This window comes from Budorcas taxicolor, chromosome 23 (genome assembly GCF_023091745.1).
Source record: "Budorcas taxicolor isolate Tak-1 chromosome 23, Takin1.1, whole genome shotgun sequence".
Lineage (NCBI taxonomy): Eukaryota > Metazoa > Chordata > Mammalia > Artiodactyla > Bovidae > Budorcas > Budorcas taxicolor.
The window spans coordinates 33,677,184-33,689,912 of NC_068932.1; the positions used below are offsets into that span (position 1 = coordinate 33,677,184).

Sequence of the window (12,729 nt, forward strand, 5' to 3'; positions counted from 1 at the left end):
GTTGAGAGATTCTAATTTACATGGCTATTATTACCTCTGTCATCTTGGTAGTCAGTACTGAGTTTTTCTCTGAATCTAGCCTAAAACTTTATACTTTTTTTTGTCTGTATTATTTTCTTGACATGCTGTATTGATTAAGTAAAGGAAATATGTTGTTTTTAGTTTTCAGCAATTCTGCTGTCTATAATATGGTCTGTTCTAAGAGCTATACAGTAGGAATTTTAAATAAGTCAAGGACCTTATGGAAACATCTTGTTCCTGTTCATTCTGTTAATCTATGATGTAGTTAGATGAGAAAAATTTAAGAAGATAATGTGACAATCAATACCAGCAGAAAGCAATCATAGTCTTTGTGAATTTTAAAGGAGCTTAAAATAGGTGGGAAAAGGTTACAAAATGTCAGCGTCTTTTTAATAAAATAAATTATTTTAAAGCTTTATCTAGATAAAGGACACAGGGTTTTAAACTTAAAGTTGCTACATGATTTTGATCACATGTGGTTTTTATGTAGTTATCAATATTGAATTTAGATTTAAATGTTAATTTTTTGTTCATGAGTTTAAATACAGCTGAAGGTACTAATTTAGTCCTATCTTTTCTCTTTTTTATCTGTTTGTACTTATTTATGACCCTAACCCTAATATATGGATGGTGATAGTCAAATTTTAATACTTAATAATGTTCAACTTTTCATTTTTCACATTTAGATGGTCTTCTGATTGTTGGTGTTCACTCGGCTAAGTTTCCAAATGAAAAAGTCCTGGATAACCTTAGGAGTGCTGTTCTTCGATACAACATCACCCACCCTGTGGTTAATGACACAGATGCCAGCCTTTGGCAAGAACTAGAAGTTTCCTGCTGGCCAACTCTGATCATACTCGGACCGCGTGGAAACATGTTGTTTTCTTTGATTGGAGAAGGACATAAAGAGAACTTATTTTTATATACTTCAATAGCTTTAAAGTATTACAAAGACAGGGGGCAGATCAGAGCTAATAAAATTGGAATAAAGCTCTATAAAGACTCCTTGCCACCTTCACCACTGCTGTTTCCTGGCAAAATAGCAGTGGACCATGTGTCTAACAGATTGGTAATAGCAGATACTGGACACCATAGAATTTTGGTCGTTTGGAAGAATGGACAAACTCAGCACAGCATTGGAGGTAAAGTCTGCTGATTGTGAAATATAACATATTTTACATTACATATGTGAAAATTATTCAGAGAGATGTATTAAAATGGAAATCTATAAACAACGATAGACGGGCAATGTACATTGACTGTTAACTTCATCAGAAATTACTTTGTTAATTAATGTGGGGTATCTGAATTAATGCCTTCTCACTTCCTAAAAAACAACCAAAACTACCCCCCAAAAATTCCGTTAAGATCAAAAGGAGGAAATCTTTTGTATAATTTTCAAGTATATCTGTATATCCCATCTTGTTTTCTCAAAAAACTGCCACTTGATTGTATCTTATGGAAATATTGTATACATTTTAGATTTGGGGCATTTTATATGGAAGTATTATATTTCCCTTTCCATCAAAATACAGCCATATCTTTTTTAAGACCAAGATTATACCCTAAGAACTCGAGACTTAGATTATAAAGTAAATAACCTAGGATTTGTATAACATTATACCTTTGTCTCCTTCCATAAGAACTTAAGCATACTTTTGAATCCATTGCCTTTGGTTGTGGCAAAATAAAAGTCTCATATAGGCATAGGTCATTTTCTTCCGTATCTCCCTGGTCTGTATCTAAAAAGGACTCTTACTGACATCTTACATAATTAATAAAATCTCCTAAGTACACTGTTAATCCTGCCCCTCCAGGCTGAAATGACATCCAACAACATATTAGTCAAAGAGAAAAGTAATTCATCTCCTTGCAGTCTTCACTTAGTCACACGTGCACTGTTAGTACATAAGGGGCTGTTCTTATTATGCCAAGATAATATTCCCTTCGCTCTGGAAGGTATTTGTTGTTTCTGTTAGAGCATGTGTGTGTTCTGTGTTGTTTATTTTGCTTTGGCAACTTTGTATTTTAATTTGTAACAGGCAGAGAATTGTGACTCAAAAACATGTGTTATAGCAAGTTACATTTAAATGATTAAAAGTTTTTTTAATAGCTTCTAAAATTTTTTAAATAGTTTAGATGGATATTCTCCTTTGTTAAACCGAGAACACTAGAGTGGTTGCCATTTCCTTCTCCAATGCATGAAAGTGAAAGGTGAAAGTGAAGTCGCTCAGTCGTGACTGACTCTTAGCGACCCCATGGGCTGTAGCCTACCAGGCTCCTCCATCCATGGGATCCTCCAGGCAAGAGTACTGGAGTGGGTTGCCATTTCCTTCTCCAGACATTTAATGGGCATGTGTATTTTTGTAAGGGAACGGCTCATAATTTTCATTGTTATCATCAAAAGAGTTTATCTTCCAAAATTGTTAAAAATCATTCATCTAGATGCTGAAAGATTTAAATTATTTTTAATTCTTTCTAGTCTAGGTAATAGATGCCTTTTGAATTAATTTCTACTGATACAAACTACTAAAGTGTTCTAGTAACCATTATCTAGTAAGTCCTTTCACTTGCAAAACTTATTCCTGAGAAAAACAGGTATCTTGGGAAGCAGTTTAGTTTTTAGGTTGTTGCTGTTGTTCAGTGGCTCAGTCATGTCTGAGTCTCTGCGACGCAGTGGACTGCAGAAGTATCATTTATATTAAAATCCCAGCTTTAAATATAAGTTTTTGTTTGGGGGTTTTTGTTTGTTTGTTTTACTTTGAGATAAGAAAAATTTTCTCTTACGGTTGTTTTGTCTTTTAGGACCCAACCCTGGAAGAAAAGATGGAATCTTTTCAGAGTCAAGTTTTAACTCACCGCAAGGTGTAGCCATAATGAATAATATCATATATGTGGCAGATACAGAAAATCACCTTATAAGAAAGGTAATTTTCCATTTTAAATAAAGTTTTAGTACTTCTAATCAGAAAAACATACATACTTGCTGCATAAATATTTGAAATGAGAGGGTGTTGCTTGAATATTTCAGATCATCCTCATTCAGGTTTTCTCAGAAGTACTTGCTTTAACTTTATTTTTACGTAACTCGCTTTTCGGTGTGTCAGTATCTTGTCACAGAGGGCAAATCAAGTACTTTTTTTAATCCTTTATTTCAGACTCATGTGCCTAATCACCCTAAGGCTGCTCAATTTGAGGTATTTTCTTAATCAGTTTGTAAAGTGATGTTTTGTCCCTTTTCAGTTAAATTTTCTCAAATCTAGGAAAAAAGCAAACAAACACTCCTGCCTCCCTTCAGCTCTTATGTTTTCTCTGGGAATACTTATGTGTCAATTAGACGTACATATTTTTTTAGTCTCATTATAGTAGTAATATATGATCTAATTTTTTTTAAATGATGTAATACTTAAAGATTTAAAAAGTCCCCAGTGATCTATTTGGGCTCCCTAGTGGTAACCAACCACTGTTAAAATTTGTGTCTCCAGAAGTTTTCTACTCATACGCAAATTAATTTTGTCTTTAGAGAATCTTCTTTTTTAAACAAATGGAATCATAATGAATATACATAATTTTTGCATTCTTCTTTAACTTTTTTTTCCCATATTAGTCATATGAATATGACTGCATAGTATTACCTAGTTATTTTAAGCATTTCTTACTGATGAGTATTTTGGCTGTAATTTATTGGTCTTTTACATGCCATCTATTTGGAAAATAAGTTCATCTAACCCATTCTGTCTGAACATACTGTTTCAGGCACTTCCCTTGCTTTTCTCACGATTTCTCTCTCTCGATGTTTTTGCCTTTTTATATTGACAAAATTGTCAACTAATATACTTAGTTGATGCTACTGCTACTGCTAAGTCACTTCAGTCGTGTCCGACTCTGTGCGACCCCATAGATGGCAGCCCACCAGGCTCCCCTGTCCCTGGGATTCTCCAGGCAAGAACACTGGAGTGGGTTGCCATTTCCTTCTCCAGTGCATGAAAGTGAAAAGTGAAAGTGAAGTTGCTCAGTCGTGTCCCACTCTTCACGACCCCATGGACTGCAGCCTACCAGGCTCCTCTTTCCATGGGATTTTCCAGGCAAGAGTACTGGAGTGGGGTGCTATTGCCTTCTCCCACTTGGTTGATAATTATACATAAAATAGGAAAAAACATGTAGAACGTATAATAATCACTGTAATGTAAATCCCCACACGGGCGTGAAATTTGTTTTCTTTACTACTGAAATCCTAAGCACCTAAAACAGAGCCTGGCCCACAGCAGGTGTATTTAATAGATATTTATTGAATAAATTTATGAGCAAGTAACATCTGTTGAACGAAGCATTTTCTAAAGTGTATACTCATCCTAATATGAAAAGATGTTACATGAGAAAAAGATTTTGTGGCTTTGTAAATTAAAGCAGATTTGTTTTTTAAATATCTTAGAGAATTTCTTAGATTTTAGTATGCCAGTATATTGTGCATACATTAGTGGGGGGATATGAGTGCAGTATTTTAAAACTTTCTTGACCAAGAAGCTCTATTTAGCAGAACTTGTCATAGGACTAATAACTTAACGTTGGTACTTCGGGCAAACGTGGTTTTACGTTGCTCCTTAAAGGTCAGTATTTCTTTATCATTATCTTTTTTGGGTCTGTGCTGCTAAAATTCATCATAGTATCGTAGATATCAAAGAGAATAATGAGGTAGTAAGGTATTTAGCCCACAAGGTAGAGGGAATACTTCTCATTTTTTGATTACACGTTAATTTCTCTTCCTTTAGAACTTAGTGGGTTTTAGAGTATTGATAGCGTAATCATCATAACAAATATAGGTTACTTGGAGTCATTTTTTATATTTTATGACAGTTTAGTATCTTCAAAAAATGGAAATGATGTAGAATTTTTCTTCCTCTCTTTTTAAATCTATAAAGATGTTTATTTTACATTTTTAAGATCTCATTTGCAAAGGGTGGACCATACCCCTATATTTATAGCTCAGGAACATCATTGTTCCATGTCAGCCTGTTTCTTGTTAGAAATAATTTACTTACTTCTGTAAATTCCTCTTCATCTCCATTTCCGTCACCCCTGCCATTCCCTGTACATAAGTACACCAATAGGCAGTCTTTCTGATGTGTTTAATTCACATCTTTTTGTTTGTGACCTTATAAAATCTGTAGTATTTTATTTGTATGTGACCTTATAAAATCTGTAGTATTTTAAGGACTTTATTGTGATATATTTTCCACAGAATAAAGGTCACCCATTTCAAGTATATAATTTAGGAATTTTTAGTAAATTTAACAAGTTGTGAAACCATTATCATAAATCATTTTTAGGACATTTTCATCTTCCTAGTAAGAACCCTCATACCTAGTTATAATTAATCCCCATTTCCATCCCCCAGTTTCTATCTCTATAGATTTGCCTCTTTTGAACATTTATATAAATAGAATCATATAATGTATGATCTGTGTGTCTGGCTTCTTTCATTCTGTGTAATGTTTTTGAGGTTCACTGATGATGTAACATGTCAGGAGTTCCTTTATACTGCTGAAGAGCATTCCATTGCTTGTATAAACCACATTTTATCCAGTAACCAGTTGGTGACATTTAGGGTGTTCCCAATTTTTGGCTATTACAAATAATTCACATAGAAGTTTCGTGTGGGCGTACATTTTTATTTCTTTTGGGTTGTTGTTGTTGTTCAGTCACTCAGTCTGACTCTTTGTGATCCCATGGACTGCAGAGCGCCAGGCTTCCCTGTCCTTCACCATCTCCCGGAGCTCACTCATACTCATGTCCATTGAGTCAGGGATGCCATCCAACCATCTCATCCTCTGTTGTCCCCTTCTCCTCCTGCCTTCAATCTTTCCCGGCATCAGGGTCTTCTCTAATGAGTCAGTTCTTTGCATCAGGTGGCCAAAGGATTGGAGTTTCAGCTTCAGCATCAGCCCTTCCAATGCATATGTAGGACTGATTTCCTTTAGGGTGGCCTGGTTTGATCTCCTTGCAGTCCAAGGGACTCTGAATAGTCTTCTCCAACACCACAGTTCAAAAGCATCAGTTCTTAGTGCTCAGCCTTCTTTATGGTCCAACTTTTATATCCATACGTGACTACTGGAAAAACCATACCTTTGACTAGATGGACCTTTGTCTCTGCTTTTTAATATGCTGTCTAGATTTGTCATAGCTAAGGGTTCAACTTCATTCTTTTACATGTGGACATCCAGTTATCCCAGAACCATTTATGGAAGAGACTGTTCTTTCTCCTTTGAGTAGTCTTGGCAGCCTTTAGAAAATCAATTATTCATACATGCATGGGTTTATTTCCAGACTTTCATGTCTATTCCATGGTCTGTTTATCTGTCTTTATGTTAATATCACACTGTTTTGATTGCCATAACTTAATAAGTTGTGCAGTCAGAAAGTATGAGTCTTCCTACTTCTTTGTCAACATTTTTTTTTATTGTTCCTGAATCCCTCTCAATTCTGTAAGAATTTTAGGATCAACTTATCCATTTCTGCAAAAACTTCTGTTTTCTTTCTCATGTGAATATATTGTTTGAAAAAAATACACAACAGTTTTATCTTTTCCCTTTTCATTTTTATACTTCATTACCTTTTATTATATTGCTTTTAAGCATTATGCTAATAGTAGATACCTTGTCATGCTAGTCTTAAAGAGAATGCAAGTAAACTTTCTTCAGAAGTTTACATGCATTTTCTGTAGCTTTGGGAAATAAAATATTTATGAAGTAAAGAAATTTTCTCTTAGTTACTAAGAATTATTATACAATTTTATTAAATGCATTTTCTGTATTTATGGAAATAATTGTATAGTTTTTTGCCCTTAGTTTACTGATGTTACTTCCCTGGTGGCTCAGATGGTAAAGCGTCTGCCTACAATGCAGGAGACCTGGGTTCAGTCCCTGGGTTGGGAAGATCTCCTGGAGAAGGAAATGGCGACCCACTCTAGTATTCTTGCCTGGAAAATCCCATGGATGGAGGAGCCTGGTAGGCTACAGTCCATGGGGTCACAAAGAGTCGGACATGACTGAGTAACTTCACTCACTTCACTCAACATCCATACATGTGACTGGAAAAACTATATGTATACTGATGTGATGAATTATATTATTAGGTGTATTTGATGTTGAATCATCTTTTTATCCCTGGAATAAAACTTACCTAATCATGATTTTTTTTAAAGCCAAATTAGATTTGATTATCCAAAATTACATTCAATGTTATGAAATTCATATTCATAAATTCTATATTTTCTTGTACTGTTCTCACCTGATTTTGGAATCAAGGTCATACTGATCTCATCAAATGAGTTTTTTTCTTTTTGGGGGGAATAATTTGTCTCACATAGGAATTAATGGTTTTTGGATATTTATTAAAATTCCTATAACATTACCTAGGCCCAGGCTTTCTCCAAGAGGAATTTTTAAACTATCCTATCCGTTTCTGTGAAAAGAAAGTGAAAGTGAAGTCACTCAATCGTGTCCGACTCTTTGCAACCCCATGGACTGTAACCTACCACGCTGCTCTGTCCATGGGATTTTCCAGGCAAGAGTACTGGAGTGGGGTGCCATTTCCTTCTCCAGGGGATCTTCCTGACCCAGGGATCGAACCTAGGTCATCTGTGTCTCTTTTGCTGTCTCATGTATAGGGTCATCGTTACTATCTTTCTAAATTCCATATATATGCGTTTTATACTGTATTGGTGTTTTTCTTTCTGGCTTACTTCACTCTGTATAATAGGCTCCAGTTTCATCCACCTCATTAGAACTGATTCAAATGTATTCTTTTTAATGGCTGAGTAATACTCCACTGTGTATATGTACCACAGCTTTCTTATCCATTTGTCTGCTGATGGACATCTAGGTTGCTTCCATGTTCTGGCTATTGTAAACAGTGCTGTGATGAACACTGGGGTACACGTGTCTCTTTCAGTTCTGGTTTCCTTGGTGTGTATGCCCAGCAGTGGGATTGCTGGGTCATAAGGTAGTTCTATTTCCAGTTCTTTAAGGAATCTCCACACTGTTCTCCATAGTGGCTGTACTAGTTTGCATTCCCACCAACAGTGTAAGAGGGTTCCCTTTTCTCCACACCCTCTCCAGTACTTACTGTTTGTAGATTTTTGGATCGCAGCCATTCTGACTGGCATGAGATGGTACCTCATTGTGGTTTTGATTTGCATTTCTCTGATAATGAGTGATGTTGAGCTTCTTTTCATGTGTTTGTTAGCCATCTGTATGTCTTCTTTGGAGAAATGTCTGTTTAGTTCTTTGGCCCTTTTATGATTGGGTCTTTTATTTTTCTGGAATTAAGCTGCAGGAGTTGCTTGTATATTTTTGAAATTAATTCTTTGTCAGTTGCTTTGTTTGCTGTTATTTTCCCCCATTCTGAAGGCTGTCTTTTCACCTTGCTTATAGTTTCCTTTGTTGTGCAGAAGCTTTTAAGTTTAATTAGGTCCCATTTGTTTATTTTTGCTTTTATTTCCATTATTCTGGGAGGTGGGTCATAGAGGAGACTGCTGTGATGTATGTCGGAGAGTGTTTTGCCCATGTTCTCCTCTAGTTTTATAGTTTCTGGTCTTATGTTTAGATCTTTAATCCGTTTTGAGTTTATTTTGTGTATGGTGTTAGAAAGTGTTCTAGTTTCATTCTTTTACAAGTGGTTGACCAGTTTTCCCAGCACCACTTGTTAAAGAGATTGTCTTTTCTCCATTGTATATTCTTGCCTCCTTTGTTGAAGATAAAGTGTCCATAGGTGCGTGGATTTATCTCTGGGCTTTCTGTTTTGTTCCATTGATCTATATTTCTGTCTTTGGAGTGAACTCTTGAGTGTCCCCTTAGACTGCAAGGAGATCAAACCAGGCAATCCTAAAGGAAATCAGTCCTGAATATTCATTGGAAGGACTGATGCTGAAGCTGAAACTCCAATTATTTGGCCACCTGATGCAAATAACTGACTCATTAGAGAAGACCCTGATGCCGGGAAAGATTGAAGGCAGGAGGAGAAGGGGATGACCGAGAATGAGATGGTTGGATGGCATCCCTGACTCAAAGGACATGAGTTTGATTGAGCAAGCTCTGGGAGCTGATGCTGGACAGGGAGGCCTGAGGTGCTACAGTCCATGGGGTCAACAAGGAGTCCAACATGAGCAACTGAACTGAACTGAGAAAAATTAACTCAGTATTGGACTGTAAAACTCAGTATTAGAATTCATTTTGTTCTAAATTGATCTATAGACTTAATGCAGTCCCAATCCAAACACCCTCAGACTTTTTGGGTAGATATTAACAAAAGGGTTCTAAAATTTATGTGGAAATGCAAGCCAGGGATTATTACATCTAAAACAGTGTTGAAAAAGAACAAAGTTAAAAGACTCGTACTACCTGATTTCAAGACCCTATAATGCTGTGCAGTATACTAATGCTATACTATATACTAATCAAGACAATGTGATAGTTTCATAAGGATAGATATATAGATCAGTTAAAAAAAAAAAAACAACAGCACCCAGACGTAACCATACACCTATGCAATTACTTGATTTTCTATAAAGCATCAAAGCAGTCAGGAGAAAGGAGAGTCATTTCTGCACATTGTGCTGAAACAACTAAATACCCACATGGGGAAAAAAATAAACATGACCCCTACTTCACACACCATGTGCAAGCATCAATTCAAGATGCATCACAGACCTAAACGTAAATGCTAAAACTATGAAGCTTTTAGAAGAAAACGTACAGGAATATCTTTGTGACTTGTATGTAGGCAGAGGTCTCTCAAAGACAGGACACAGCAACAAAAATCAGAAAAGAAAAAAACCTGTAGATTCAAATTTATCTAACTATAAAACTTCTGCTTATTATTATATACTGTTAAAGTGAAAAGCCGTGGGAATTCCCTGGCGGCCCCGTGGCTAGGACTCTATGCTTTCACTTCTGAGGGCCCAGTTCAACTCCTAGTTGGGGAACTAGGATCCCACAAACCACATGGTTTGGCCACAAAATAATTAAAATAAGGTGAAAGGCCACAGTCTATCAGAAAATAGTCACAAAAGTACATCTTTGAAGAGGATTAGTATCCGTGTAATATAAAGGTTTCTACAGCTGAAAAATGGGATGACAACCCAATAAAAAATGAGCCAAAGATTTTAACATTTTTCAAAAGAAGATATGACAATAACCACAGAAAAATGGTCAACATTGTAAGTTGAGAGGAAATGTGAGTTCAAACCACAGTAAATATCACTGTATATCCACTGTAATGATTAAAATTAAAAAGACTGGGAGATTGGAGGGAAGTTCAAAACAGAGAGGATATATGTATACCTATGGCTGATTCATGTTGAGATTTGACAGAAAACAACAAAATTCTGTAAAGTAATTATCCTTCAATTTAAAAAATAAAAAAAAAGACAATACAAGAGGTTGGCGAGGATATGGAGCAATTTGAACTCTCATACATTATTGATAGAAATAGAAAATGATAGACCATTGGAGATAGCCTTCTGGAAGTTTTTATATCAAGCTGCTAATATACCTGCCCTATAACATAGCAGTTATTGTCCTGTGTACATACCCAAGAAAAGTGAAAGCATGTCCACAAAAAGGCTTATATAAGAATATTAATGGCATCCCTACTTAAAGGTCCCCAAGCTGGAAATAGCCCAGGTGTCCATCAGTAAGAAAATATATAAATGAGGGACTTGGTAGTCCAGTGGCTAAGACCCTGAGTGCCCAAGGCAGGGGGCTCAGGTTCAGTCCCTGGTCAGGAAGCTACTTCTCATATGCTGTAACTAAGATCCTACATACCTCAACTAAGACCCAGTGCAGCCAAATAAATAATAATACATTTTTTAAAAATATGTAAATGAGCTGTGATATATTCCTTTGATGGAATACTATTCAGCAATCAAAAGGAACATGAATAAATTTCAAACATGTTAAATGAGAGAAGCGTCACAAAAAGAGTTCATTACTGTATCATTTCATCTATCTAAAGAGTTATAGCTAATCTATGATGGGAAAAAAAATTAATACTGTTTGCCACTGGGGTTGGGGATGACTGGAAAGAGGTGTGAGGGAACTTTCTGGAGTGACGGTACCATTCTGTATCTTTATGTACGTTGGGGCTGCACAAGTTTATGTATCTTTGAGAATTTATCAGATGGTACACTTAGGATTTGTACATTTTGTTGTAAGTTTTGCCTCAAAAAAAGGAAAACGGAGGTCTGAAAAAATGAAGCACTCGAGTTAAATTCTTTCAGCTTTTCTCTGTGTTTGAAAATTTTCATAAGATGTTGAAAAGTCTCAGGAGATGAAACCAGAGTATCTTTTTTTTTTTTTTTTTCCAGTAGAATGCGTTAGTTTTTTGGTTTATGAAGCAGAGGCATGTAGTAGAGCTGGAAGTGGTTCAGATCCAAGATCCTGGACTTACTGGCTGTGGGTGTTGGGATCTTAATGATCTGTGCCTCAGTTTCCTCTGCAATAATCAAAATCACAATTGTAGGGATATGTGAGTTTGGATGGATAGATGAGGTCAGTGCTTGCCACATGTTAAACTTTAAATGTGTTAATTACTAACCAAGCACAATTGAAGTATACATTTAATTTTAAGACGTGTTTTTCTTGATGCTGCTTTACATTTTCAAATGTCACCTTCTTTTAAAATATAATTGAGATGAGTTCAATACCAGTTTTGATAGAGGCATGATGAAGGCGAGTGGGTAAGAGGAAAGTTAGGGAATGGATGGATGATGGATAGAGAAGTGAAAAGGACCAAGTTTTATGCATTTTAACAAGATCACCATGTACTTCATAAGCCTTTTTTTTAAGCTTTTTTTAAGTATTTATGTTGCACGTTTCCTTTTTTATTTTACATACTAAAACCACTCAGTTTTTTTAATATATAATAAGTTCACACATAGTATATAAATAAAGCACATGTTTTCTATATGTTCTATTGGAAATAGATATATTATATAAAACCTGTATTAATTTCTATAGATTGACCTAGAAGCTGAGATGGTGAGCACTGTGGCTGGCATTGGAATTCAAGGTACAGATAAAGAAGGTGGAGCTAAAGGAGATGAACAGCCCATTAGTTCCCCTTGGGATGTAGTTTTTGGAAGGTCAGGTATGTAAACTTGATATTAAATAAGTAAATTTTGCTCAGTTAAAGTAAGATTTTAAAAATATTATAGGAACATTCATTTGGATTAATCGTTACTAGTTATTTTATGCTTTTATATCCATGACTTGGGATTTGTTAATTGTATAAAAGCAAAGCTACCAATAACATATAGAAGGTAGGATAACTATATCATTATATATAACATGTGACATTACATGCGTGTTTTATATACAAGATAGATTATGTATTTCTCTAATGTTAAAGAATTTCATCTTAGTTGCAGTTTTCAGTTAAGATAGTTTTGAATATTCTTAAATTGGAAGGATTATAGTTTCAAAATTTCAAAAGGTTATTCATGCAGTGTCCTTTTTATTTACTGCCATGTGAAAAACAAATCAAGAAATGACTGGGGATTTTTTTAGATTATTAAAATTTTAATTTAAAAATTATAGCTTATTTTGAGTTTAAAAAAATAATAATACTTTTATATAATGGAATATTACTCAGTCATAGAAAAGAATGAAATCTTGCCATTTGTGACAACATGGATGGACCTAGAAGGTG

General features: G+C 35.3%; 1 protein-coding gene across 1 annotated transcript in view; it reads left to right on the forward strand.

Annotated features, from left to right (window-relative positions):
• Positions 1-12,729, forward strand: part of NHLRC2 (NHL repeat containing 2) — a 52,892-nt gene that overhangs the window by 19,800 nt on the left and 20,363 nt on the right. The window contains exons 3-5 of the mRNA XM_052660944.1: positions 708-1,163; positions 2,827-2,948; positions 12,039-12,168. Of these exons, the coding sequence (XP_052516904.1) occupies positions 708-1,163; positions 2,827-2,948; positions 12,039-12,168 (708 nt within the window). The remainder of the gene's footprint in view (positions 1-707; positions 1,164-2,826; positions 2,949-12,038; positions 12,169-12,729) is intronic.